Genomic DNA, 27,242 nt, shown 5'->3' on the forward strand with positions numbered 1-27,242 from the left:
TGCAGCCCACTAGGAGGGGTGTCAGGCTGTTTATATTCTGGGGATGGGGGACTAGGGCAGGAACCACAGCTCGCCCAGCACTGGGTGAGCCCCTAGGGTTTGCGGTGGTGGCCAGGGTCTTCCCCGGAGGTCGCCAGCCTGCGACCTTCCAGCCAGGACCTCAGAAAAAGGGGAGGAACTGGGGTGGGGAGAGATGCTTTGTGCACTTTGGGGATTTAGATTAGGAACAACTGATGTAGAAATAAGGGGTTCGTTTTCCAGGAAGGGGGAGCCAACCTCTGGCGCTGGTGTCAGCAGGAGTGGGCAGGAGCCCCAGGGGGCAGCTTCCTGGCCCACATGGGACCACAGGCCCAGCGTTCACAGGCTCATCTGGAAGCTTGCCACAAATACAGGTCTGGGTTGGGGTGTTCCTGGTCTTCATCCTTCCCACTGTAATGGGGAACCTGATGCCAGGGCCAGACGAGGGGAAGGGGACTGCTGGGCACGGGGTAGGTGCAGGAAGCCCCTCGGGCAGAGGCGCCAGCACTGGGCCTCACCGTCCTCTGTCTTGTCCAGGATGTTGAGGATGTCGGCCAGCTCCAGCGTTAGCTCGTCCGGCTGCTGGGCCACGTACGGGTGCACACACTGGACCTGGGGGCAGTCTGAAGGGAGGAAGCGGTGGCCTGTCCTCATCACGTGGCACCCACCCTGGCTGGGAACCCACAGAACCCGGCCCCGCCCCCCAGAAGTTAACAGGGACACGCCCCCCACCCCCACCCAACCCTTTCTAGGAGACAGGGCAGACAGGCAGCCGCTGGAAAAGGGCTCACTGGAGGGAGGGGTGGGCGTGGCTCCAAAGAAAAGCACGTCAAAACAGCCGGCAGTTCTGAACAAGTCATAGCGCATGCAGGGGGGGCTCTTATTTAGAGTTTGAAGGAGGCTCCTCGGTCCTGGGCTGGGCCCTGGGAGCGGCCTGGGGATGCTCAGGACTCAGTGAGCGTGGTCAGGATGGCGCTTGAGCCCTTTCCTATTTTGGAACGTTTTCAGACAATTGGCCGCCCCAGAGAACACTGGCGTTTGCCCCCTGTGCCAAATCCCTTCTGGTTTCCTTGCGGCACCGGTCACTTAAGACATGGTGACTTTTATGTCTTCATTAACCGTGGAAACGCTTGCAGAGCTCAGGCACATCGTGTCCTCCTCTGTGGGGTACCGAGCTTGCATCGGGGTGCGAAGGACCTCCGGGCAGTCGAAGCAGCCTTGCAGCAGCCTCAAAGGCCCGTTAGGCGGAGTGCAGAGGGCCCCATTCGAGGATGACCTGCAGAGTCCTCCCTGACCATCACCTGTCCCACCCGGCAGGTGGCCCCTCCCCAGTGGGCTGCTTACCGAGCAGCCGGGACGTGAAGGAAACGAACTTGGTTCTTCGGTTAGGAGCCAGCGAGGTCATCCAGCGCTTCATCTCGCTCCTGGGTCAGGAAGAGGGCAGATGCCGCCAATACAGAGCGTCAGGGACCACCCGAGGGGAACTGCGGTGCCAGGCACCCAGCAGGCTGGCCCCGGGGTCCCGAGCTTGGCAGCAGGGAGCGGGCCAGGCAGAGCCCTGCAGAACCTCCCTGGGGGCATCTTTCAAGTCAGTGGGTGAGGGTGAGTGAGCCCACGACACCCCAGCGTTCACCCAGAAGTGAGCCCTGAGTGGCCAGCTGCCCTAAGCCACAATCGTGGACTCGGAGAGGCTGATGCCACCTCGTCCCCCCAAGGCAGTCGGAACTGGGCTTGATGTGCTGGGCGACACCTGTGAGTTCTGGGGTGCGGGGGGCTGGGTACTGGGCATCCCAGCTTGGGGGCCCACAGAGCATCACCCCGCATAGACCTGGCCATCCCTCTCAGAGCCCTGGGGGTGCAGGGGAGACGGCCTGGCTGCTCAGGGGTGGCAAGTGGGCCTGAGGCTGCCCAGCAGTGGCGGTTCACTGATCGGCCTGGCCCAAGGGCTTTACAACAGCTCATCAGAGTCTGAGGCCCAAGGGAACACACACACACACACACACACACACACACACACACACCCCACACATACACACCCAGCAACACGCTCACCCCCAACCCCGACACTAGCATGGGATGGAAACCCTCTGGACACGGCCTGGGGGAGGAAACACGGGAGCTGGGTGGACAGCGAGCCCCGGGGAAGGGGACGGCAGCTTTGGGCACTCACTGAGAGGACGCCTTGAGCATGTAGGTGGCCTCCCGGTCATCCGAGTTCTCGAGCAGCCGCAGGATGAAGACATTGGCCAGCGTCTGGCCCTGGTCCTCCAGCTCCTCCGCGCGCAGCAGGCCCCGCGGGGCGGAGTCAAACACCTGGTACTTGTCTCTGGGGATCCGGGTGGCAGGAGGGGCTTATTGGTCCCCAGGACACTCGGATTCCCAGGAGACCTCCCACCCCAGGCCTGGCCAGCAGGACTGGCCCCACTGCGGCCGCTCCTCACCGCCTTCGGAAGCCCCCCATCTGAACGCCTGTCCCCCTCATCCCCAGCCCCCCACCCGCCCTCACCCCTGGCGTGGACGATGGACAAGGGTCCTGCACCCCTGATACAGGAGCTGCTGGGCACACCCCGGGTGGTAGGCACTGAGCTGCAATACTTAGGAGAACCGCCACCCAGTCGGCAGGAGGGAAAAACTCAGGGGTTTAAATAAACTTGCCGGAAGACCCAGGACACTGCCCCCAGGCCCTGGTGACTCCCCATCCCTCCCACCTGCCGCTCACCCTGGAATCTGCCGGCAGATCACCAGCAGGTCGTTGAAGAGAAAGAGGTAAATCTCCCGGAAGAGTTTCTTGGTCCGCAGGGTCCGCGAGGTCTTGGGGCCGGACATTTGCTGCAGCTCGCCCTGCTTCAGCAGCCAGCGGGAGTGCGAGATGATGGGCACCGACTGGGGGGCGGGGGGGCGCCCGTGTCAGGAAAGGCTGTGCCCTGCGCACCCTGCCCCGGCTCCCCTGCTATCCCGACTGGAGCAGTCGCCGCGGTAATGGGTGCTGGGGACTGCACTGGGCCCAGGACATGGGCACTGGTGGGTGCTGGGCACATGCGGGAGGGGCGCGTGTGTCTTCCCGAGTGGGCAGGTGTGTATTTGTCTGCTGTTTGTGTGTCCTCGTGTGCGTCTGGGTATACACACTTGTGTCCTGTATGCGTCTGTACTCACGGGGGTGTGTGTGCACACGTGGGTGCCTATGTGTGCTATCATGCCTCACCAGGCTCAGCCTGAGTGATGCAGAATCAAAGGATGGTTCAAGTTCCCAGGGGAGAGGGGAGAACTGGGTCCCCCAGGGCGAGGAGGCTGGGCCTGCACTCCCCCACTCCACAGCTCTGGGGCGGTTACTCGGCACCCAGCACTTAGCCAGCAAGTGGAGCTACATGAGGCCTCCCCACCATCCCAAGGTCTGTATCTTCAACTGAGGCTCGGCGCCCAATGAGCCAGCGTGACCTCACAGACCCTCGGTGGGCACCGTGCCCTTGTGCCCACATCACCAGAAACCCTGGGAGCCCTTAGGGTCACTGGTGCCTGAAGCTTTACACAAAGTTGGGGAAGAAGGTGGGTAACTTCCACCCAATTTTCAAATCACCCAGGATTAAGAACCCCTGGACTGGTTCATGTCATATTCTTCTTTTGAGCTGACTGTTCAAGGTCACGCAGCCGGTAACTGACAGCAGGCTGCTTTCGGGTCCCTGCACTGCCCTGCAAGAAAACAGTCTAGGCCAATGTGATGGCCTGGTGACTGGGGGCAGGGGAGGGCCCTCCGCTAGGGGGTTGGGGAGGGCCTTGGTGGGCGTGGCACCATGCTGAGACCCAAGTGTGGCTGTTCAGCGGGCCTGGCCAGTGGCCTGCGCCCCAGGCTGGCGGGCGGGGCCGGGGACGCGGGGCTGACCTTGATCTTGAACTCCATCTTCTTCTGGATGCTGATCATCTGCTCTGTGCGGCTCATCTTCCTGACGCCCTCGTTGCATGCTTTCACCACCTGGAACAGGAAGGCAGACACGTCAGGCACCCGCAGCTGGCGGCCTCTGGCCACATCCTTTGGGGCACTCAGGCCGCAGCTGAGACACTGACTGGCCAGTCTCAGTGGGGTCTCAGTTCCAGTGGAGAAAGCCGGGGCCTTGTCCTTGGTGGGATGCGGACTCGAGAGAGAACAGAAAGCAACGCTGACCCCTCGCATCACCTAAGAGAACAGTTTTCAGCAAGATGTCCTATCTCATCTGTCAGCCTGGAAATGCCTGAGGCCTGGGATTCGGGCTCTGTCACGTGCTGCAAGGGGAGCCTCCCAAGCTTCCTGGGAGGCCACCTGGGTACCAAAGGGCCAAATGAAAGCAGATTCTCTGCGCCCTTGTTCCGAGGACACGATATCTGCTCAGGATCACGGGTGTAGAGAACAGGGCCTGGCATCAGCATGCGGGAAGGAAGACAGTGCCCAGAGGTGCACGTATGGGGTACCCCTGCAGCGGTGTTTCGAACGAGGAAAGCTGTCCTTAACCTAAATGTCTGCCAGTGGGGCAACTGGGATTGATTAGTGCTTGTAAAGCCACATAACCCTGTACCCTGAAGTCATGAAAAAAAGCACTGACTTTACATACACTGAGAGAATGTGTTAGTCACTCAAGTCGTGTCCGACTCTTTGTGACTGCAAGGACTGTAGCCCACCAGGCTCCTCCATGGGATTCTCCAGGCAAGAATACTGGAGTGGGTAGCCATTCCCTTCTCCAGGGGATCTTCCCAAACCAGGGATCAAACCAGGGTCTCTTTCATGGGCCGGCAGATTCTTTACTGCTGAGCCACCAGGGACGCCCACGTGCGCTGAAACAGAGGGCAAAGCCAGCTTATAAACCACAAGCCCCTTCTGCAGGGAATACAACCATGAGTGCAGGCGTCCGTCTGGAAGGGTGGGCTCCAGCATGTTGGCAGTGGGGTGTGGGAGAACTGCAGATCTTTGCCACATTTCTGTTTATGAACAGTGTGTGAATCTGTATTCACCGTTTTTATAAATTAGGGGAAAAAAACCCCACCTTTATAAAAAGTGATACTGAGAAACAAGAGAATACCTTTCATTACAAGGAAATAAAAAAGGAGAGGAAAGCAAAAAACAACTTGAAAACAGAGACCACTGGCTGGTGCCCCGAGACCGCCGGGGCCAGTGGGAGCTGGGGTGGAGCTCCCGTCTGACCAGGCGCGTGTGTCCCGGGCGCAGCAGAGGCCCGGGCAGAGGCAGCCAGGCTGGCGGGCCACTGGCCTTCCCTGACCAGCCCGCTCAAGGCGCCAGCCTTTCCCCAACTAGGCTGGCAGGGGAGTGCCATTTTCCCCAGTATTCAAAGGGTATAGTCGCCAGAGGGGTTTCACAGCCACCTGGCCTGGAGTGAGCGACAGGAGGAGAGACCTGGGGAGAAATGACTGCCTTCAGCTACAAAGTCCTCGTGGCTCAAAGCGAGAGCGTAACAGGCAGGGAGGCCAGGGGTCTCCAAAAGGAGGAAACAGACTACAAGAGTCAGACATTTTTTTATTTCTCCCTTAAGCAGCAGGAGGAAACAAACTGCAAGTGTCAGATTTTTTTCCTCCTCTATACAAAATTAAAAGGAGGTTTCTCTTAAAGTTCTGTGTTGCCACGACGACACCTGGTTCCACCAGAACTTAACTTCTCTCAAACTTTGAGCTAACCAATCTGGTTTTCTTATGGAAATGTTTTTCTGAAGCTATGTTAATGATAGGATACTGAAAGAGGAACTCCCCAGGTCAGAAAGAGGGTAAGATGGCTGGATGGCATCACCCACTCGATGGCCATGAGTTTGAGTGAACTCCGGGAGATGGGGAAGGACAGGGAGGCCTGGCATGCTGCGATTCATGGGGTCACAAAGAGTCGGACACGACTGAGCGACTGAACTGAACGACATAATGAAACTATGTATTTGCTTTGGAATTTGCCTTTATTCAAAATGGTTCCACCTGAGACTAACTTTTTTCTTTTCTCAAACCTTGAGCTGGTATTGACTCAGCAAACCAGTATTCATATCAATTGTTTTATGGCCAAGAAATGACATCCCTCATTCCATCCTATCTCAAAAATGCATATATATTGTGGGACAGGGCCCTGGTGAAACTCCCTCAGCCTTGAGATGTCTCTTATCTGATTAATAGCTTTCTAACAGACAAAGTCCTGAATATTCATTGGAAGGACTGATGCTGAAGCTCAAACTCCAATACTTTGGCCACCTGATGCGAAGAGATGACTCATTTGAAAAGACCCTGATGCTGGGAAAGATTGAAGGAGGGAGGAGAAGGGGATGACAGAGGATGAGATGGCTGGATGGTATCACCGACTCAATGGACGTGAGTCTGAGTGAACTCCCGGAGACGGGGAAGGACAGGGAGGCCTGGCGTGCTGCGATTCACGGGGTCGCAAAGAGTCGAACATGACTGAATGACTGACCTGAACAGACATAAAACAGTTTGCTAAAGACTAGCAAAAGGGTGCTCTTTCTGACATCCTTCTGATGTCTATGTCAGAAGCTTTGTCTATCTCTTTTGTACTTTAATAAAACTTTATCACACAAAAAGCTCTGAGTGATCAAGCCTCGTCGCCAGCCCTGGATTGAATTCATCTCCTCCGGAGGCCAAGTTTCCCAGCGTCTTTCATGGCTCAGCAACAGGCTTTCAGAAGTGGCTCAGAACCACCACCCAACAGCTATGGAGGCTAGTCCTTTCACTAAGATGCCTTTTTACTAAGCTGCTGCCGCTGGTATGCTAAGCGGGAAAGAATTCTCAACACCATGCCCTGTTACGGGGTCACCAGCACAACAGTGGCCCCCCACACAGATGCCAAGAGTGGGCTCACAGCTCCAGTGGACACCCAGAACCACACACACGTGACGGTGCTTTAAGACAAACATTTTAAGACAAATCTGCCGACCCCTCCCACCCAGCGTGTGCTCTGCTGACAGCTTCCAGGAGGAAGCTCTTCTGGCCGAGGATCAAGAGCGGAGATGGTTTCTCTCCACTCTGGGGCAGCAAGGGCCCAACTCGGTGGGGGCGGGCGCGTCTCCTGCAGCTCTAGGGCTGAGGGCTGGGAGAGAGATGGAAAGGGGAAAGGTGGGGTGGAGGGGACTGCAGTAGGAAGCCCAGGGCAGAGCTGCCCAGGGCCTAAGAAGAGCCAGAACTGTCCTCAGAACGTGGGCGGGGAGGGAAAAGCCGGAGCTTTTGACATTGGAAACGGGAAAGGATGAACACGGGGCCTCTGAGGGCCATGATTGGGGCAGCAGTGTGGGGTTGGTGGGAGGGGTCCACAAACACGTCTGTGAGTAAAGGGCGCCAGCTGGGGGCCTGGTCCACTCTGCACGGTGGCAGCCTGGGGGGAGAAGGAAGCCCTCTGCCTGTGCAGGCCCCACCTGACTTATTTTTTGGACCCGGTGACTTTTCTGAATTGCCAGAGCAAATACGAAAGTGAATTTGCATCCTCCAGAGACAATACCAAGACAGGAGGGAGCAGGACAGGGAGCTGGGTCTAGAGGAGAAGACAGTTTACTGGGAAACGTGCAAAGGGGAAGCGCGACTCACCAGCTCCAGTTCCTTGTGGGCATCCAAGGCGGTGCCTTCACGCTCAGACCTTTCCTCCACCCTCTTCAGGATGTTCTGGGCACAGGAGAGTCCGCACTTGGTTTCATCGTGGACGGCCGTTCCTCCATCCCCACCCTCTGTGTGGCAGCCTCCCGGCTGGCCCCAGCAGCCTCACATGGCTGTGACACCCCCATGAAGAGAGCGGACGTGGGGCGGGAGAAGCTGCCACCGACCTGGGGGCCAAGCGTTGCACACAAGCCTTGCCTGGCTCTAAGGTGAGTCGAGGTCTCCTCCAGGACTAACTACGAGGGCCACGTCAGAGCCCCAATCTCCTTACAGCGGAGACTGAAGCGAAGGGACTGACCACGCGGCAGCAGGGAGACGGGGAGGCAGGGCCAGCAGCCCGGGGAGGGTCACCCAGGGTTGCCCGTCCCGAATCGAGCTCAACGTTTGCCACAGCAAGAGTGGGCCTGTCATCTGAAGCTAAGTAGCAGTGACCTGGAGGTTTTGTTCACTCTGGTTTTGTTGGAAAAAAAAAAAGTATTTTTTCCAGTAGTTGGGTTTTTTGGAATTTTGCCTATAAATGGCAATTTTTGCATTATTCTTCACATTTTACACGGTTCCTGCCTCCCGGATCTCGTCATGCCCGTAGTTTGGACCTGTTCTCACCCCGTAGGAGGGTTGGGCACATCTCAGCACAGTCCACCTCCCTCCTGCCCCATCCAGGCTGCCCCACGTGCTTCAGAACAAACATCTCCAGCTATCCCACAGAGTGGAGGATCACCCCTACCAGCTGGACACCAGAGTGATGGGCACGCTTTTCACTCTCTCCTGAGCTCCAGACCAGACCCACCTCTGGCCGTCCCTCAGCTGCAGGCCCCCAGCCCGCTCTGTGTGGTCACCTGCCCGTCTCTGCCCGGCAACCAAGCCAGCGACACGCAGTCAGCTCTGACACCGCCTTACCCCTCCCTTACCAAGCTGGGGGCGGCGCTCAGCAAACCCTGCCTTTAACAGTCCCTAATCGCAAATCCATCTCCCAGCGGACAGTGTGGCTCAGGTCCACCTTGTCTCATTGGGATGAAACCTGGTTTAATGCCACCTGGGTGCCAAGAGCACCCACCCTGACTTCTCCCTTTGACCCTAAACTTTTGTTCAATGGCTCAAAGTCCTCCCAATGGTCCAACACCGAACCGCGACTTCCCCACCTCGGGAAACAGCATCATCAGTCCAGCTGCTCAAACCAAAGATTCTCCTTCCTTCTTTCTCCATGGTAGCAAGTGCAGGACTCAGTTCCCTGATGTCCCTCCAGGATGCCCCACCTCAATGCCCACCAACCCACCTCTCTCTCTCAAGTTGCTCCCAAACTTTTGCTCCCATTTCCACTCTTGCCCTCCTGCCTGGCACTCTCCACGTGGCAGCTGCTTTGAGCTCTTAACCAACGTCCACTAAAAGGAGTGCCCCTCATCACAGGGGATAGGCTCCAATGCCTCAGCTGGCCCTGCAGGCCCCTGACCAGCCTCTGCCCACATCTCCACACTCACTCCCATCACGTTCCCCAGCTCACCGCTGGCCGACCCATCTGTGGACCTTGCTGCCCCAGGACCTCTGCCTGAAAGCAGTTCCCCGTCAGATGAGTGGCTCCTCCCTGTCAGTTAAGTCTTTGCTTAAATGTCACTCATCTGAGAGCCCTTGCCGATCCCCACCCTGGGAGTGGGCCAGGCCATCACCGTCAGATGAGTGGCTCCTCCCCGTCAGTTAAGTCTTTGCTTAAATGTCACTCATCTGAGAGCCCTTGCCAATCCCCACCCTGAGAGTGGGCCAGGCCATCACCCCTATCATGGCACCCCGATTCACCGTCCTCAGCCATGACCACTTCCCGGCTGTGTGTGTGTGTGTGTCTCTCTCCACCAGGATCTGGCTCTCCAGCAGCAGGGGCTGAGTCTCCCACTGCTTGGCACACAGGAGGAGCTTAATTAGGATTTGTGGAGCACATGGACTTCTCAGAAAGCCAGCAGAGACCTGGACTGACCAAAGGAAATGGGCAGCAGCTGAAATTGGCTGGGGCAGGGGGGATAGAGTCGGGTACCTGGACCAACAGCTTGAGGCGCGTGATCCTCTGGAAAGGCAGGATGAGGAAGGAGGAGAGGGGCAGCCCCCTGCACTTGGGGTCCAACTCCAGCTGTGCGATCAGCTCCCGGAAGGCTGCTTTCTCCTGGCTGGGCACACAGACGAGAGCGTCGGTGCTGAGCTGCCTCAGTCGTGTCCAACTCGATGCGAACCCGTGGGCTGTAGCCCGCCAGGCTCCTCTGTCTCTGGGGATTCTCCAGGCAAGGATACTGGAGTGGGTTGCCATGCCCTCCTCCAGGGGACCTTCCTGACCCAGGGATGGAACCCTCATCTCTTATGTCTCCTGCGTTGGCAGGCAGGTTCTTTACCACTAGCGCCACCTGGGAAGCCCTCTCTGGCTTGTAGGAGGCATGAGTTGGAGAGGCTTCCTCCTCATGCACAGCCTCGTAGGAACCAGACAGCCCATGGGCACAGAGGATGCGTCCATGCATCCATTCTTTCTCTCTTTTTTTTCTCTGCAAAACAAACTGTTCATGTACAAGTCAAATAACAATAGTGACTTCACATGCCGGGCCCATGAAAACTTAGCAAAATACGTTGTTGTGTGGGAAGGCAAGAATTCCTTGTATGGCCAAGACTATGAATCAGATGCATAATTCAACGATTTCCTCAGCAGGAAATGGTGGCAAGGTAAACCCACGTAGCAGGAGCAGGCAGCAGGGTGGAGACGGCTGCAGGGAGAACCTGGGCTGCTCCTGCCCGGCGGGGATGTCTCTTCTGCAGACAGGTTGGGCAGTGGAAACCAAGGCTGGAGGGCAGATGCGGGCCCGGGACTGCCTGTCATCAGGGACATGGCACTCAGCCCAGAGAGTCTGCTCTCATCCAGAGTCCTCGCTTCCTGTGTAACTGTCTTCTCAATGCTTGTCCTCAAAACTGGCATCCAGATTCCCTCAAATCCCCACTGCAAACCCCAAATGTCAAACACCTAAATTCCCGAGGGCTCAACTTTTAAAACACCCCCAGTGAACTGCACTGATGGAAAGACCCAGCGAAGCATGAAGTCCAGAGTCACCACCCAGAGAGTCCTTTGGGGCCAGTTGAGTGTGCTAAGGACGTATCATCGTTTAAACTGTGGTCAAAACATGGCACAGAAATGTGAAGAACTCAAAAGAGGCAAGTTGATGAAAAACTTCTCTCAACGGAAACCCCAAGGAAGTTTACAAAGCAGGCAGATTAGTAAAATTCAAGGGCTTTGGCTGGAGAGGGCTTCCCAGGTGGTGCAGTGGTACAGAATCCACCTGCCAATGCAGGAGACGCTGGTTTGATCCCTGGGTCGGGAAGATCTCCTGGAGAAGGGCATGGCAACCCACTCCAGTATACTTGCCTGGAGAATCCCATGGACAGAGGAGCCTGGCGGGCTACAGTCCATGGGGTCACACAGAGTCAGACATGATGGAGTACACACGCAATCCAGATAGAGAATCACCAAAAACACTCCCTCCCCAATCCTTGCCTTTGTCTCTGATTCAAACCACTCTCCTGCCGTCCTGGGCCTCGAGTGGTCCTCTTGGCCTCAAGCTCCCTTTTCTAAACCTCGCAGAGCCCTGCACGGCTGTCTGGACACAGGTCCAGTGGGCGCCGTGGCCGACGGTCCCGGGGTCACCATTTCCCTGGTGGCACCGAAAGCTCCAGCACATGCCAGGCTTGGATGCTGCCCTGGGAAAGCAGAGGTCTGGGGACCACAGCTCAGGGCCAGCATAGGAGGAGGGGGCTGCCCGGGCCGCGCCTCTGCGATGACCCCGCCCCCGGCCACACTCACAGCAGCTGCTTGTAGGTCCGCTCCTGGTAGGTCTGGTTGCTGACATAGGTGATGTAGACGGAGAAGTGGTCAGCGGCGTAGCGGTACACGATGTCACACACGTCCGAAATAACGATGTTTTCCTCCATCCGGCGCTCCAGCTCCAACAGAAACCTGGAGGGCAGCAGCTGGGTTAGGGGTGCAGGGGGGAGACTGAGGGCACGTCCTCACCAAGCCAACATGACAGGAGGTGGTCCCAGCGAGGGGGCTGTTCTATCACATCAAGGAATTACTTGTTCAGGTTTCCTGGTAGATGATAACATTAGGAACATGCTAAAGAGACCTCCTCCGTACATATGCACTGATGTGTTTATGAAGTGAGATGACGATGGTAATTCACTTTGGAATGCTCCCGTGGGTGGGGGGGTTGGGGGGCGGATGGGGCCGTGGGTGAACCGAGATGCTGAAGCGTGGGCTGTTCTGCTGTTTCTATTTCTGCATGTTTGGGATATTCCATAATAACATATAAACAGATAGGTAAACAAATAGATACTCCTCCCCCAGCACGAGGGTGCAGTGGCAGAGGCTGAGGGGTTTCCAAGACGGCGCTGGTCTCAGTCAGCTCTCACCTCCCTGAGCCCACCTGGTTGGGGGGACTGCTGCAGGATCTGGGGGCTGCAAACAGGAAGGTGGGGTGCCCGTGTGCAGGGGGACACTCAGGAGGGTCCACAGAGAGCCACATGGGGAGCAGGGGGCTGCTGCTGCCCAAGTGCTATTTCTCATTGGAGCAGGGGTGGTCGGGCCCGCTGATAAAAGCTGAGTTTTAGCTGCAAACCTCCAAAGAATAAGGTGCAAATGGTAAATGGATCTCTTATCCTAACAGAGTGGCTGAAGCTCTTCTTCATGATGACCAGTCAATAGATGTCTAATCCTCCTTCACTTAAGCACATCCCATCCTTCTTGAGGCAAAATATAAGCACAGTTCCAATCACCACTTCCACGCAACTGGAGAGGAGAAAGTGTAACTCCAGGACTGCGCTTTGACTTGCCCTCGGGGGATCTTGGGCCCTGCATGCGCCAAGCCAGGGCCTGGTGGCGTCAGGATAAAGAGCGTGTCACCTGGACACCTCTGTGTCCAGTCCAGGTGCAGGACACATGAGCGTCTGCACTGATGGGAGGGACCTGCAGGCAGCGGTTCTGTCTGGGGGACACACCGGCCTTGCTGCTGGGAGGGTGGCAGATCTCTGGGTTTACGTATTTAGGTTTATCTTTTGCCTTTTCATCTTTTCATGTGAGAGTTGGACCATAAAGAAGGCTGAGCACCAAAGAACGGACGCTTTCAAACTGCAGTGCTGGAGAAGACTCTTGAGAGTCCCTTGGACTGCAAGGAGATTCAACCAGTCCATCCTAAAGGAGATCAGTCCTGAATATTCATTGGAAGGACTGATACTGAAGCTGAAGCTCCAACGCTTTGGCCACCTGATGGGAAGAGCTACCTCACTGGAAAAGACCCTGATGCTGGGAAAGCTGAGGGCAAGAGGAGAAGGGGAGGACAGAGGATGAGATGGTTGGATGGCATCACTGACTCGATGGACATGAGTTTGAGCAAGCTCCAGGAGATGGTGATGGACAGGGAAGCCTGCTGTGCTGCAGTCCATGGGGTTGCAAAGAGTCAGACACGACTTAGTGACTGAACAACAACAATTTAGTTATAGCTTATTACAGAAAACTCCAAACATTCGAAAGCAGAGAAGCCAGCGTAGCAGGCAGGCACCACCAGCCCCAGCCGCACCCCGGGTGGGGAGGAGGGACTGGAAGGCGCCCCACGAGGACGGGGCGCTGGCTCACCGCTCGCTGACGGCCATGACGTCCAGCACGTTGGAGAAGAGGATGTGGGCCTCGGACGGGTGCAGGATCTTCTTCAGCCGCTCGTTCTCCATGAAGTGGGACACCAGCAGGTTCAGGCTTTTATAGTAGGAGGCCTCCGAAGTGATGAGCTCGAACATGGCCTGGGACACCGGGCAAAGAAGACAAGAGGAGGGCCAGTGGTCAGCACCCAGGGCTCACTTTTCCCCACTCTCAGACAGATGAAAGTGCAAGTCGCTCCATCGTGTCCGACTCTTTGTGACCCCATGGACTATACAGTCAGCCCATGGAGTTCTCCAGGCCAGGATACTGGAGTGGGCAGCCTTTCCCTTCTCCAGGGGATCTTGCCAACCCAGGGATGGAACCCAGGTCTCCCACACTGCAGGCAGATTCTTTACTAGCTGAGCCACCAGGAAAGCCCAAGAATACTGGAGTGGGTAGTCTATCCCTTCTTCAGAGGATCTTCCCGACCCAGGAATTGAACCAAGGTCTCCTGCATTGCAGGTGGATTCTTTACCAGCTGAGCTATCAGGGAGGCCCCTCAGACAGATGCAAAGGTTTTATTTTATTTTTGGCCACAATGCACAACTTGCAGGATCTTAGTTCCCCAAGCAGGGATCGAGTCCTCACCCTCAGCAGTGAAAGCTCCAAGTCCTAACCACTGGACAACCAGGGAATTCTCCAGATGCAAAGGTGGCCAGCACCCTTTCAGAGACCTCTAGCCTGCTCACAGTAGTGAAGCTGAAGACGCCCTCGTGTCCAAGGTCAAACACAAGAGGTCATCCATTCATCAGAGCTCCGACAGCTGACTCAGCTGACTCAGCTGACTCAAGGGTGACTCAGGACTGCTTCCTGGTGAAGAATGGCTGGGAGACTCATCCACAGAGGGAGCGCCACTTCTACACACCCAGAAAAACATTTAGAAGGAAGCAGGTCATGATGTCAACCACAGGTGTCAACAGGGGGTGGAATCTGAGGGTGATTTCACTCTTTTTTTAAAAAGTCTCTTTTTTTATTTTTGCTGCTACACGGGCTCTTCTCTAGGCGCCTCGGGTGGGGGCTACTCTAGCGTGGTGCCCAGCCTTCTCACTGCCATGGCTTCTCTTGCTTCAGAGCACAGGCTCTAGGCAGGCGGGCTTCCGCAGCTGTGGTTCCCGGGCTCTGCTGAGCACAGGCTCAACAGTTGTGGCGCATGGGCTCACCTGCTCCATGGCACATGGGATCTTCCCAGGCCAGGGATCGGACTCGTGTCTCCTGCATTGGCAGGCAAATTCTGTACCACTGAGCCACCAGGGAAGCCCTACTCTTTTCTTTTTACCCTTTCAACTGTCCGAGAACTGAAGGATGAGCACAGATTATTTCTTTCATGGTCTGATTTTATAATGTAATCAATCAAGCAATCTTCATTTTGAAGAAGAGAGAAAAAAAGCGAGAAATCCATAATCTGATAAGCTTTTTGGAGGCAGCTTCTTCTCTATCATGCTTATTATGCGATTGTTGAGCCTATGAAACAACAAACTCACTGGACCTCTGTTCCCTCACGTGTCGTCTGTGCAGCAGGGTGGGAATGCCAGCTCACCCTCCTGCTTCACTCACAAGCAAACTCATGACCCTTCCTGAGGCCACCCTGGGGCCACCCTCACCTTCCTCCCCACCCCCATCTCCCTCTGCTGTTTATCAACCTAGCATGGGTTCAGGTTCTATTGCGGCCACCCGGCAGGGACGGGCAAGTAGGGTGAATTGTGACCGCCCTTCCAAAGCTGTGGGGTTTCCCCCGTGGCTCAGTGGTAAAGAATCCACCTGCCAATGCAGGAGACGTGGGTTTGATCCCTGGATCGGGAAGATGGCCTGGAGAAGGAAATGGCAGCCCACTCCAGCATTCTCGCCTGGGAAATCCCATGGACAGAGGAGCCTGGCAGGCTATATAGTGCATGGGTTTGCAGACTCAGACATGACTGAGCAACTAACAACTCCTCCATACCTGGGTCTACAGCCCACCCTCTAGCACCTGCGAATGGGAACCTGTTTGGCAAAAGGGTCTTTGCACATTAAGTTACGGATGTCAAGGTGAGGAGACCACCCTGGATTGAGGTCTAAATCCAATGACAGCTGTCCTTGTAGGAGAGATGCAGAGAGAGACACATAGGGAAGAAAGCCAGGTGAGGACCCAGGCAGAGATGGGAGCGATGCTGCCTCAAGTTCAGGAACACCCAGAGCCACCAGAAGCGGAAGAGGCGGAAACTGCCGACAGCCGATTTCAGGCTCTGGGCTCTGCAACGGGGGGGAGAATTAATTACCACCCAGTTTGTGGTCATTTGTTACAGCAGCCCCAGGGAAATAAACAGACAGACAGAGGAGGGCTGGAGCCAGGAGAGTGATGAACACTGGGGGCCCTGGTCCCCACCCAGTGTCCCGACCACCCCCCATGTCTCACACCTCCATCCTCCCCACTGGCTGGAACCCTGATCCAGGGTTTAAGACTCTGTCTACGAACACTAGCGCTCCCAGGGCCGGGAGGGACACTGGAAGGAAGGGAGGCAGGCCGGGAGAGGGAGGGAGGACCAGCATATTCTCCAGACACACAAGGCACTTTCCCACTTCATGGTCTCTGCACCTACCCACCCACCCCCCGGCCCCGCCCTGCCCCGCCCCTAGGAAGGACACACGGAAGGTCCCATCTTATTAAAAGGAAACAGACGCAGAGGTTAAGTAATGCCCCCGAAGTTACCGCTGGAGGGTGCAAGACTCAACCCAAGGGTTTTCCAAGTTCTGGACTCTGCCCCCCACTACCCACCCCTGCTGCCTTAGACGCAGACAAGGCCGGGGATCCAGTGGGATCTGCAGGCAGCCTGCTGGGCAGCTACTCTGCTGCCTCCTTGCAAAGCTCAGACAAACAGCTGAACCTGGCAAAATGCTTTAAAATAAGCGACATATTTGCAAGTTGGGCATGCTTAACAGCATAAACAGGATCTGGCCACGGCACTAGTGGTAAAGAACCCGCTTGCCAGTGCCGGGGACCTAAGAGACGAGGGTTCGATCCCTGGGTCGGGAAGATCCCCTGGAGGAGGGCATGGCAACCCACGCCAGTGCCTGGAGAATCCCATGAACAGAGGAGCCTGGTGGGCTACGATCCACAGGGTTGCAGAGTCAGACATGACTGAAGTGACTTAGCCCAGCAATGCAGAGCAACAGCCTAAACCTGCTCAGCACCAATGAGAAAGTTCACACACACACATCACTGCAGGGTGGCCCACCAGCAGAGGAGAACCCTGCCTCCCCCAACCCCAGCGTCTGTGCCTCATGCAACACAATGTGACGAGGCCCTGAAACGAGCCCGCAGCCTCTCTGTCCCCAAGTCATGCGTGCTCAAAGATTCGAAACCACACTCAGCACATCCCACTGGCCTCGCCCGCGTCTGAGCCAAGGCCCCAGCATGGAAGGCCCCACCCTCTGCTCTGCCAGCGTCCACCAAGCCCTGCCTGGCAAGGCTGCACTGGGCAGGAAGTTCCCGGAAGTGCCTCTGTTACAGGGGCTGAAACAAATGACTTTTCCTGCTGCTAAATTTAAGTTTCTTAAGAAAACGTCAAGCCATTAGAGCTTGCTAATTCTAAGCAAACATAACCAAAAAAAAAAAAACACCCCAAACCAAGATGGATGAGTGCTACAGATCCCAAGAGAGGAAAAGGACAGCAGTTCCAGGGTGAGCCCCTCAGATAAGGTGTGTCTGCTGAACCCCATCTCCCCCAGTGACGCCTGAGGCACACCTGGGGTCACAGGTGGGAAAGGTCCCCAGCTTGCCGACAGCATCCTCATCCTGATCCCCTGGAGGACACGGGGCTGGAGGCCGCAGGGCAGAGGCAGGCGGGCCTCTCAGTCGCTGACATGCCGCGGGCGTTGGGCCTGAATCACCGCTAATTGATACCGGCTGTGCCCATTCACTGCAAGCTCACCCCCTCCTTCTCCGTTTATGGGGCAATTAGTCATCTGTGGGTTTTAGTTTTCCAGGGTGTTTGTCTTTATTTTCTATGTCAGATTACTTGCCACATCAATATGGTTGTCTTTTCCTCATCAATATTATTTTAATCCTCAGTCATTCAAGCCTTTGAATGGGCGTTTGGAGTTGACAGGGATCCAGGCCCTGCTCATTTACTCATCCATCCACTCATCCACTCATTCATTCATTCACTCATCCATCCATTCACTCATCCATCCATTCATTCACTCATTCATCCATCCACTCATCCACTCATTCATCCATCCACTCATCCACTCATTCATTCATTCACTCATCCATCCATTCATTCACTCATTCATCCAGCCACTCATCCACTTATTCATCCAGTCATCCACTCATTCATTCAATCATTCATCCACTCATTCCTTCATTCACTCATTCATCCAGTCATTCATTCATTCATTCATTCACTCATTCATCCATTCATTCATTCACCATTCAGTCTTCCATTCATCTTCTCATTCATCCACTCATTGTTTCACTCATCCAATCATTCATCCACTCATTCCTTCATCCACTCATTCCTTCATTCCTTCACTCATTTATCCATCCACTCATTCATTCATCCATCAACTCATTCGTTTGTCCACTCATTCATTCATTCATCCAGCCACTCATCCATTCACTCATTCATTCACTATTCAATCATTCATTCATTCATTCACTCACCATTCACTCATTCAATCTTCCATTCATCTTCTCATCCATCCATCCATCCATCCATTCCCTCATTCGATCAATCATCATCCACTCATTCATTTGTACATTCATTCATCCATCCACTCATTCATTCACTCGTCCATGAATTGGTCCAGGCCCCCAGCACTCCTCCTCTGTGAACCCCACGGACTCCCCTGCTGCCTCACACACTTCCTTAGGACCTCCCTGGTGGCCCAGTGGTTCAGACTCTGCCTTCCAATGCAGGGGACACGGGTTCCATCCCTGGTTGGGGAACTAAGATCCCACATGCCGCAGGGAAACAAAGCCCTCGGCAACCACTGAGCCTGTGTGCTCTAGAGCCTGCATGTCACAGCTGGAGAGAAGCCCGCACCACAGCTAGAGAAGCCTGCACGCCAAGGAGATCCAAATGCTGCAGCCAAGACTCGAAGCAGCCGAATAGATTAAAAAAAAAAAATGCACTGGGGAGAAAAAGACTGAGTTGCAGGAACTGCTGACCACTCCCCGATGCCCCTTTGCCAGTTTGGGCATCACTTTCTGTCCAAACCCAGGAAACTCTTGGCCGTGTTTCTCTCTTAGTCATCACCGTCCTGTCTGAGCCACGTCAACGTGTGTGACACTTCACTGATAAACAGTGGCCATAAATGTCCTGTTCTCTCACCTTGTTTATGCAGCGTTGTCAGAGATAAAATGCCAGCAAGCAAAGGATAGTAACAGCTGCTGTCTGTCCAGCTCCTACCCTGCGCCTGGCGTCCTGCTGGGGTCCTCCAACGTGCCACCTCCCTCGGTCCTCACTACAACCCTGGAGATCCCCCAATGGTCCCCTCGGTGTGGATGAGGGTACCACAGAGCTTGTGAATGGCAAAACCAAGGTTCATTCCTCATCCTTTGGATCTCAGGGCTCTGTGCCTGGACTGCCCTGCTAGGGATGGCCTTCCACACTCACGCCCAGGCTTCCCCGAGAGCCCACAGGCCGGCGGTAGTGCCGGGCCACTGCCCCCCCTCCTTGCAGGTTGACATGATGTCCTCCTTCCCACCCTCGATTATTAGCTCCTTTTGGCTAATTGTCTTTTTAGCTTTACGTGGTGCTTGCAAGTGGGTGCATGCATGTGCGTGCTAAGTCACTTCAGCTGTGTCCGACTCTGTGTGACCCTATGGATTGTAGTCCACCAGACTCCTCTGTCTGTAATTCTCCAGGCAAGGATACTGGAGTGGGTTGTCGTGGCCTCTTCCAGGGGATCTTCCTAACCTGGGGAGCAAACCTGGGTCTCTTGCCTTGCAAGCAGTCTCTTTACTGACTGAGCCACCAGGGAATCCCTTTCAAGTAGGTGCTTGAGACAGTTTGTTAAGGGAAAACCTCTAAACCAGCTCTCACATGGGAACCAGGCCTGGCATCGAGTGATGGGTCTTACTCCTGTACTGCCCATGGCTCACAGCTTCCACCCGAAAGCTTGGCTCCCAGACCCCTCCTCCTCGTGGCCGTGGGGCCTCTCTTCCCAAGGGTGCCATTAGCTGTGCCCGCCGTTCATCCTCCTTTCCTGGCTCCAGCTGGACTGGATGCCCGATGGCCCGTCTCCTCTACCAGGTGGCTTCCTGCAAGGCCTGGCCCCGGTCAGCACACAGGAGACTGCATGCGTTTGCTGAGCACCTACTGGGAGCTGTGGGCCCTGGGGATCCCAAGAGGACCAAGACCTGCCCCCTGCCCCCGGGGGGTGCCCAGCTCAAGAGGCCACCCTGCTAGGAGGCTGGGGTCAGTGATGCCTTCTGCTCTCCCCAGCTCACTCGTTCCACAGACATGTGCCCAGAGCCCCCTCCAGGTAGAGGAAGGGCTCAGTGCTGGTGACACAGAGGAACACACACATTGGGCACAGCCACTGACAGCTCTGTAGGGATGTCCACAGTGACCGGGGGGCTTCACCTTGGCAGGCGAGGGGGAGGCAGGCAGCCAGAGACAGCAGGCTTCCGGAAGGGGCTGTCAGAGTCAAAGAACCAATAAGAGCTAGCAGTTCCCCCCTCTAAAAGGAGGGGGGACACGTGTACCCCAATGTTCATCGCAGCACTGTTTACAATAGCCAGGACATGGAAGTAACCTAGATGTCCATCAGCAGACGAATGGATAAGAGAGCTGTGGTACATATACACAATGGAATATTACTCAGCTATTAAAAAGAATGCATTTGAATCAGTTCTAACGAGGTGGATGAAACTGGAGCCTATTATACAGAGTGAAGTAAGTCAGAAAGAAAAACACCAATATAGTATACTAACGCATATATATGGAATTTAGAAAGATGGTAATAATGACCCTATATGCGAGACAGCGAAAGAGACATAGATATAAAGAACAGAATTTTGGACTTTGTGGGAGAAGGTGAGGCTGGGATGATTTGAGAGAATAGCATTAAAACATGTATATTATCATATGCAAAATAGATCACCAGTCCAGGTTCGATGCATGAGGCAAAAAAAAAAAGGGGGGGAGAAGTCCCACATATCTCAGCCTGACTCTGTGACCATGTTTGTGAAAATGCAGATTCCCAGGCGCCTTCCCAGAGCCACTCATAACCTGTCCTTCAAGAAGTTCCCCAGGTGGTTCTGAGGCGTGGCAGGGTCTGAGACCCTGGTGTCAGGGCCGGGGTGCCCCCCAGCTCCAGAGCCTCCCCATGTACCTTTCTCACGTGTCACCTGAGTGCTAAGCGCTGGGCACCTGCCCGATACCTGACTTCCGTGCGGTGCTGCTTCCTGGAGGGTGGGGAGAGGTGGAGAGAAAGCTGTCTAAGGACAGCCCTGCCCTCTGCTTTGGGCCTTGAGTCCTGCTGCCACCAGCTGCGGCCACCCTGGGTGGATTCGTGTCCTCTCTCTGCCAGGCCTTCCTTCCTGCATGATCCGACTGTTCAGGCACAAAGCTGTGCCCACTTCTGCAGCTAGAAGAGTAAAGCAAACCCCGCAGGCACTAGGTTGGACAGAAGTGACCGAAAAGGCTTGCAGTTAAGAAGTGGCCCTTAGAGCATCGCTTTTCATCCTTCACTAATGACGATGAAGCTGGATTTCAGAGCCCATGCTGAGTCCTGTTGCAGCGTGGTCTCTAGTCCGCGCGGGAAATGCAAGGAGGGTCGCCATGGGGGCCATGGGCCTCGGTGTCACCCTGGGTGCTGACAGCTACTCCCCTGCTCGCTATGGGACTAAAGGGTCACACGTTAAGTGCGAGTTAACCTGCAGGCCCTGGGGGGCCTGGCGCGCCCCCACACAAACCAGCTGCCCAAACCCAAGCCTTGGCAAGCTCACACACATCACAAGCCAATTGTTAGCTTTTTCTCAAGATGGCTTGGGAAATAGGGTAGATTACAAAAAAGTACCAAAACAGATACAGATTTGAAAAGACACGTGCTAGAGAAGATGCTCAGCCCCGTTCACAACAAGAGAAATGCAAAGTAAAACCACAACACGGCATCATTTATGTCCAGCTCACCGGTCAAGATGAACTCATCGGATGTTGTACCTTCCTGGTGAGAGGGAGCCAGCACCTTCACACACACCTGAAGTGTGAAGGCAGCCTGGTGATGAGGTCTCAAAATTTCGAAAGTATATAAACTTTCACCCAACAGTTCCACTTAGCAATTCCTACAGTACGCCATTGTATAGATCTGCCTTTTATTATTATAATAATGCTGTAAAGAACATCCTTGATACATAACATTTCTAGTTGCAAATGCCCATCAACAGGGGACTGGTTGAATCAATTATGGAATATCATAAGCAGTGGAGCTCCATACAGCTTAAAAAAAAAAAAGAAAGAAAAGAAAAAAAAATAGGAACCTCTCTTTGGGCTGATCTGGAAATACTGTCAAAACATTTCGGCGCATTGGATAAGAATCTGCCTACCAATGCAGGGGACATGGGTTTGATCCCTGGTCTGGGAAGATTCGACACGTCACAGAGTCACTAAGCCCGTGTGCCACATGTGCTGAGCCGGTGTGCCCAGAGCTCGTGCTCTGCAACAGAGACACCATCAGAGTGAGAAGCTCCAGCCTTGCAACTAGAGAGCAGACCCCGCCTGGTGCAACTGGAGAAAGCCCGTGAAGAGCAATGAAGACCCCAGGGCAACCAAATATGAATAAAATTAATAAATTAAAAAACCCATTTTGCTAAGTTAAAAAAATAAGCAAGACATAAACAATGTACATAGAGCTTATCATTTGTGGAACACACACAGATATTGGCCCTGAGGGCCAGGGGTTAGAAGGGGAGGCTTTTTTCACCATAATTCTGTTTGCTCTGTTTGAAATTTATGTCAAGTGCGTAAGTTATTTATCCAACAGATTTATTTTAAAAACGCTAAATGGTAACATCACTTTGTTAAAATAGGTATGTGCGTGCTCAGTCACTTCGGTCATGTCCAACTCTTTGTGACCCCATTGTAGCCCACTGGGCTCCTCTGTCCATGGACTCTCCAGGCAAGAATACTGGAGTGGGTTGCCATGCCCTCCTCCAGGGGATCTTCCCAACCCAGAAATTGAATCAGTGTTTCTTATGTTTCCTGCATTGCCAGGCAGGTTCTTTACCACTAGCACCACCTGGAAAGCCAAAAATAGGTATAAATGCTCGCAATATCTGATGTTTTGGGTGATGGCTACTGTCCATCTTAAAGCATGGGACAATTTGGGACTAATTTGCTGAACTGTTTGGGGTTTATCCTACGGAGACAAATATATGATTCAATGAAGGTTGGTAAATAAAACAACCACGACATAATTGAAAAACACGAGCAGTTTCCTAGTCAAATGGACAGTCTTCTTTGGGGGAAAAAAAAGATGAAAGTATTATTTAAGTTCTAAGTTGTAAAGACAGGTTGAAAAGCAACAAAAACACAACTCTGATTTCAGAGGCTGATCAGACCCAGACTGAGAGTCCTACCCAACTGGCTAGCTCCCTGGGAAGCCCCCTCCCACCTTGTTCCCAGGGGAATGGAGCTGGGAAACTGGTTCAGACTGGTATGGGCGGTGTCACCACAGTGCCAGCCTGGGTGTGTGTGTGCATCCTTGTTTCCATGGAGATGCTTGAAATATCATGCCCTGCTCAATTTTTTGAGCTCTGCACAACCAGTCCCCCAAGATCACCAGGACTTTGTCTTTATCTGGTCTGGGGACACAACCCACACCAGTGGCAGGAGCAACTTCTCCAGGGGATGGGGCTAGAGCAGGACCCCAGCTTCTCCTTCATTTCTCCTGACACTGGTGCCAGGTGTGGCGAAAGGCAAGCAACGCAGTGACCGTCCCTGCCACTCCCATTTGAACACCCAACCCTTCCTCGGTGGCCTTCTTCTTAAGTTTGTGATTTGAATATTTGCCTAGTTATTTTCTCAAACCATCACGTTCTCAATCAGTAATTGAGAAACCATTCCAAACAGGAGGGTGGGAACCAAGAGCTTCAGAGTTACATTAAAAAGCAAAAAGTAAACCCAGGAAATCCTACACGACATCTAAGAGAACATGTCCCAATGTCAGCTGCCTACTTTTTATACTTTAAAGAGGAGGAGGGGAAACATACAATTTTATTCTTAAATCCTGATTCTTTCAGTGACCAGTTGAGACTCAGACCTACCAAAAGGCCACCATTTGGGGGTATTTTCCTTGTGTGAATGGGAGTTCTCCAGGACCTGCTGCTTTTGTAGCTAAAGAAAGAGATGCTTCAACAACAGATTGAGTTGCCAGAACAAGTTGCCTGACTTGCTTTGATAAATGGAACGATGACCTGACGCAGACGTCTCTGATTTGGAACATGAAATCTGAAGATCTCAGTGTTGTGTCCATTGCCAGATGTTAAATAGAAACTCACATTAAGCTCTTTAACATAAATAAGAAAAGTCAGTCCATAAAGACTCAGAGCGAAATGCACTGAAGCTCGCGTGCCTGTTATTCACTACTGCCTGGGACCACGGTTACTCTTATGTCATCCTAACTTACTAAAATATTTTTGGTCCATTGAAAATGACAAAAGTATCTTTATTTTCTATGCCCACTCTACTACACATGTAATGTTCGATCCTGCCTTTAAAAAATAGTATGTCATGAATATTCACCTATTCTCTGAAAACATGCTTTTTAATGCTTGTGTCTTTGGATAGCTGTACACTGTCTTTAAAATAAAAAGTGCCCTATCGGTGGGCATTAGGATTCTTCCTCCATCCCTCCCTAATTTTTGCTTGAAGGGACAGCCTAATAAATATTTGTGTGCCTTTCTGATTATTTTTCAAGATAAATTTCTAGTAACAGAAACACTAGACAGTATACAAACACGTTCTTGTAAGGAGACTGGTACAAATATTGCTCTCTCTCTTCCCATCAGCTGCGCTCGAGAGCACTCATTTAAAAATCCACCCAACACGAGGTTTTAAATGTATTTATATTCAAAAGTCTCTGCTATTTTGAAATGCCCGGTGCCTCAGTGTTGCTTAATTGTACTTCTGTCATTACCAGTGAGTTGTTTTTTTTCCTGTTTTCATTTAATCGCCAGCCACTTTTCTTAAGAGAATCGTTTAGCCTATTTTTCTTTAGGGTGCTCACTGCTTTCTTATCAACAGGGCTTTCTTACTGATGGAAAACCTGAGTTTTGTTAATGTACACAGAAAGAACTAATTTTCAGTTCTTTATATTTTCTGGACACATCTTACGACATTTGGGACCTCAGTACCCCGACCAGGGATCAAACCAATGCCATCTGCACTGAGAGGCAGGGTCTTAACCCCTGGACCACAGGGAAGTCCCCCAAACAAATAACCTTTGCATGCTTATTTTATAACCCACCACCTCCCTGAACTGCCTTGTTAGACCCAGTATTTTTGACTCCCTCAGGATCTAACGTAGGCAGCCATCCCTGACATAACGAACGGCGAGTCTGACTTTCCTTCTCTACGGGCTTATGTCTCGTTTCTCTCCTCATTGTGTTGCACTGGCCACAGCTTCCAGAACAACCGCAGGGGTATCAAGCATCGTCGTCTTGCCTTTATTGCCACCAGCAATTCTTCATTACGTAGGATGCTTTTATAGATCTGAGATGCTCTTTACAAATTTCAGCAAGTATGCTTCTGAGTTTTGTTTAGATGGAAATTGATGTACTATTTCCCTTTTGAACCTTTTTAGAGCTTGGGGTATTTTTCTCCTCTGGCCTATTAGTATGATAAATTTTGGTTTCAAACATTATACCGTATTTGCAGTAATTTCTGTGCCCAATGTTATTCTTCTAAAGTATCTCCAGATTTTATTTTCTTATGCTGTATGTAAATGTCTGCCTTAATTCAGAGCCAGACAGATCACTGTTTTATTATATTTGGGGGGGGGGGCGCAAAAAATACTTAACCTAAATGAGGACATCTCTTTTTACAATGTGTCAGTTTTTAAATGAACATACAATAAAATTGACTTTTTGGTATATACAGTTCTATGAATTTTGACCCTTGTATAGATTCTTGTCACCAGCACTACAACCAGGACACACAAGAGCTCCATCACTTCAAACACTCCTGTGCTTCCCACTTGAGTCACAGCCTCCCCCCACCCCTCACCCCTGGCAACCACTCACCTGTTCTCTATCCCTATAGCCTTGTCATGTTCAGAATGTCATATAAGTGGAATCAAATACTATGGAAACTTTCTGACTTCTTTCACTCAGCAAAATGCCTCTGAGATTCATCTGAGTTGTGTCAACAGCTCATTTCTTTTTATTACTGAGTAGTGGTAAAGAACCTGCCTGCCAGATGTAAGCAATGTGAGTTCGATCCCTGGGTCAGGAAGATCCCCTGGAGAAGGAAATGGCAACCCACTCCAGTATTCTTGCCTGGAGAATTCCATGGACAGAGGAGCTTGGTGGGCTACAGTCCATGGAGTCACAAAGAGTCGGACATGATTTAACGGCTAAACAACAACAACAATTTGTATGAATGTTCCTGTGTCTATTTATCCATCTGTTAGAGGACATTTGAGTTGTTACCAGCTTTTGACAATTATGAACATTCTTAGTATCAACATTTGTGTACAGATTTCTGTATGAACGTAGATTTTTGTTTCTCTAGGGTAGTGGCTCTCAGCTACAAACTATTTTTGCTCCCTGGATGATACTCAGCGAGGTGGAGAGACATTTTGGGTTGTTATATGTCGGGACAGGGGTGCTACAGGCATCCTGCTGCCAGGGATGGTGCTAAACCTGAGAAGAACAGGAAGGAGAGCAAGCCCGGAAGAAGGAGGAAGCAGCCCCGAATTCAATAGCGTTGCTATGGAGACACTGCGCTAGGTAAACACCCAGGATTCGCTGGCTTGGAGGGAAGTGCATGTTTCACTTAATAAGAAGCTGTCAAGGATTCTCCAGAGCAGATGTGCCATTTTGAAATCAGAAGTGTATGAGAGTTCCAGTTGCTCCACACCAGCACCGGGCATTGTGTTTTAAGTGTTTTTAGTCCGTGTTTACTATTTTAAAAAATATTTATTGATTTATTTGCCTGTGTTGAGTCTTCCGCATTGCAAGGCGGACTCTTAACCTCTGGACCACCAGGGAAGTCCTAGTGTCCATTATTAGTTCTAAGAGGGGTTTCTTTTCTTTTCTTTTTTTTTTTGTAGATTCTTTGAGATTTTCTGCGACCACATCATACCATCTGTGAAGAAGGGTAGTTCGTTCATTTCTAACTTCCCTGGAGACTTCCTCTTTAACTCAGGGATTACATAGAAACGTGCTGCTTGATTTCCAAGCACTAGGAGGTTTTCCTGCTCTCTTTATGTCATTGATTTCTGTTTAATTCTATTATGGTGAGGTCATACTCTGTATGATTTAAATTCTTTTAATTTGTTAAAATGCGGTGAGGTCTATCTTGGTGAATATTTCACATACAGGTGAAAAACAAAGTGTGTTCTGCTACTGTTGAGTAGAGTGCCTTAGAAATGTTAATTCATTCCAGTTGGTTTGAGGGCATTCAATCCTTCTTATATCCTTACTGATTTGTGTTCCCTAGTTCTCCTAATTACTGAGAGGAGTGCTGACATCTTTATAATTGTGGATTTTATTTTTAATGTCAATATGGGTGGTGCTAGTGGCAAAGAATCCGCCTGCCAGTGCAGGAGTCATAAGCGACATGGGTTTAATCCCTGGGTTGGGAAGATTCCCCCGGAGAAGGACATGGCAACCAAACATTTCTGACTTGAGGTTTTTACATTGTTTAAACTTATTTTCTTGTTTTGCTGCATTGTAGTGAGAGAGTAGGACCTA

General features: G+C 52.5%; 1 protein-coding gene across 3 annotated transcripts in view; it reads right to left on the reverse strand.

Moving 5' to 3' along the window:
- The window catches only part of NGEF (neuronal guanine nucleotide exchange factor), a 128,391-nt gene that overhangs the window by 1,565 nt on the left and 99,584 nt on the right, over nucleotides 1-27,242 (reverse strand). For all 3 annotated transcript variants that reach the window (XM_068964283.1, XM_068964282.1, XM_068964284.1), the window contains 9 exons: nucleotides 13,280-13,440; nucleotides 11,453-11,605; nucleotides 9,653-9,782; nucleotides 7,567-7,641; nucleotides 3,896-3,985; nucleotides 2,738-2,901; nucleotides 2,189-2,344; nucleotides 1,363-1,442; nucleotides 537-641 (listed from right to left, as the gene is read on the reverse strand). In XM_068964283.1, the coding sequence (XP_068820384.1) occupies nucleotides 537-641; nucleotides 1,363-1,442; nucleotides 2,189-2,344; nucleotides 2,738-2,901; nucleotides 3,896-3,985; nucleotides 7,567-7,641; nucleotides 9,653-9,782; nucleotides 11,453-11,605; nucleotides 13,280-13,440 (1,114 nt within the window). The remainder of the gene's footprint in view (nucleotides 1-536; nucleotides 642-1,362; nucleotides 1,443-2,188; nucleotides 2,345-2,737; nucleotides 2,902-3,895; nucleotides 3,986-7,566; nucleotides 7,642-9,652; nucleotides 9,783-11,452; nucleotides 11,606-13,279; nucleotides 13,441-27,242) is intronic.

The sequence above is a fragment of the Capricornis sumatraensis genome, chromosome 2 (genome assembly GCF_032405125.1).
Source record: "Capricornis sumatraensis isolate serow.1 chromosome 2, serow.2, whole genome shotgun sequence".
Lineage (NCBI taxonomy): Eukaryota > Metazoa > Chordata > Mammalia > Artiodactyla > Bovidae > Capricornis > Capricornis sumatraensis.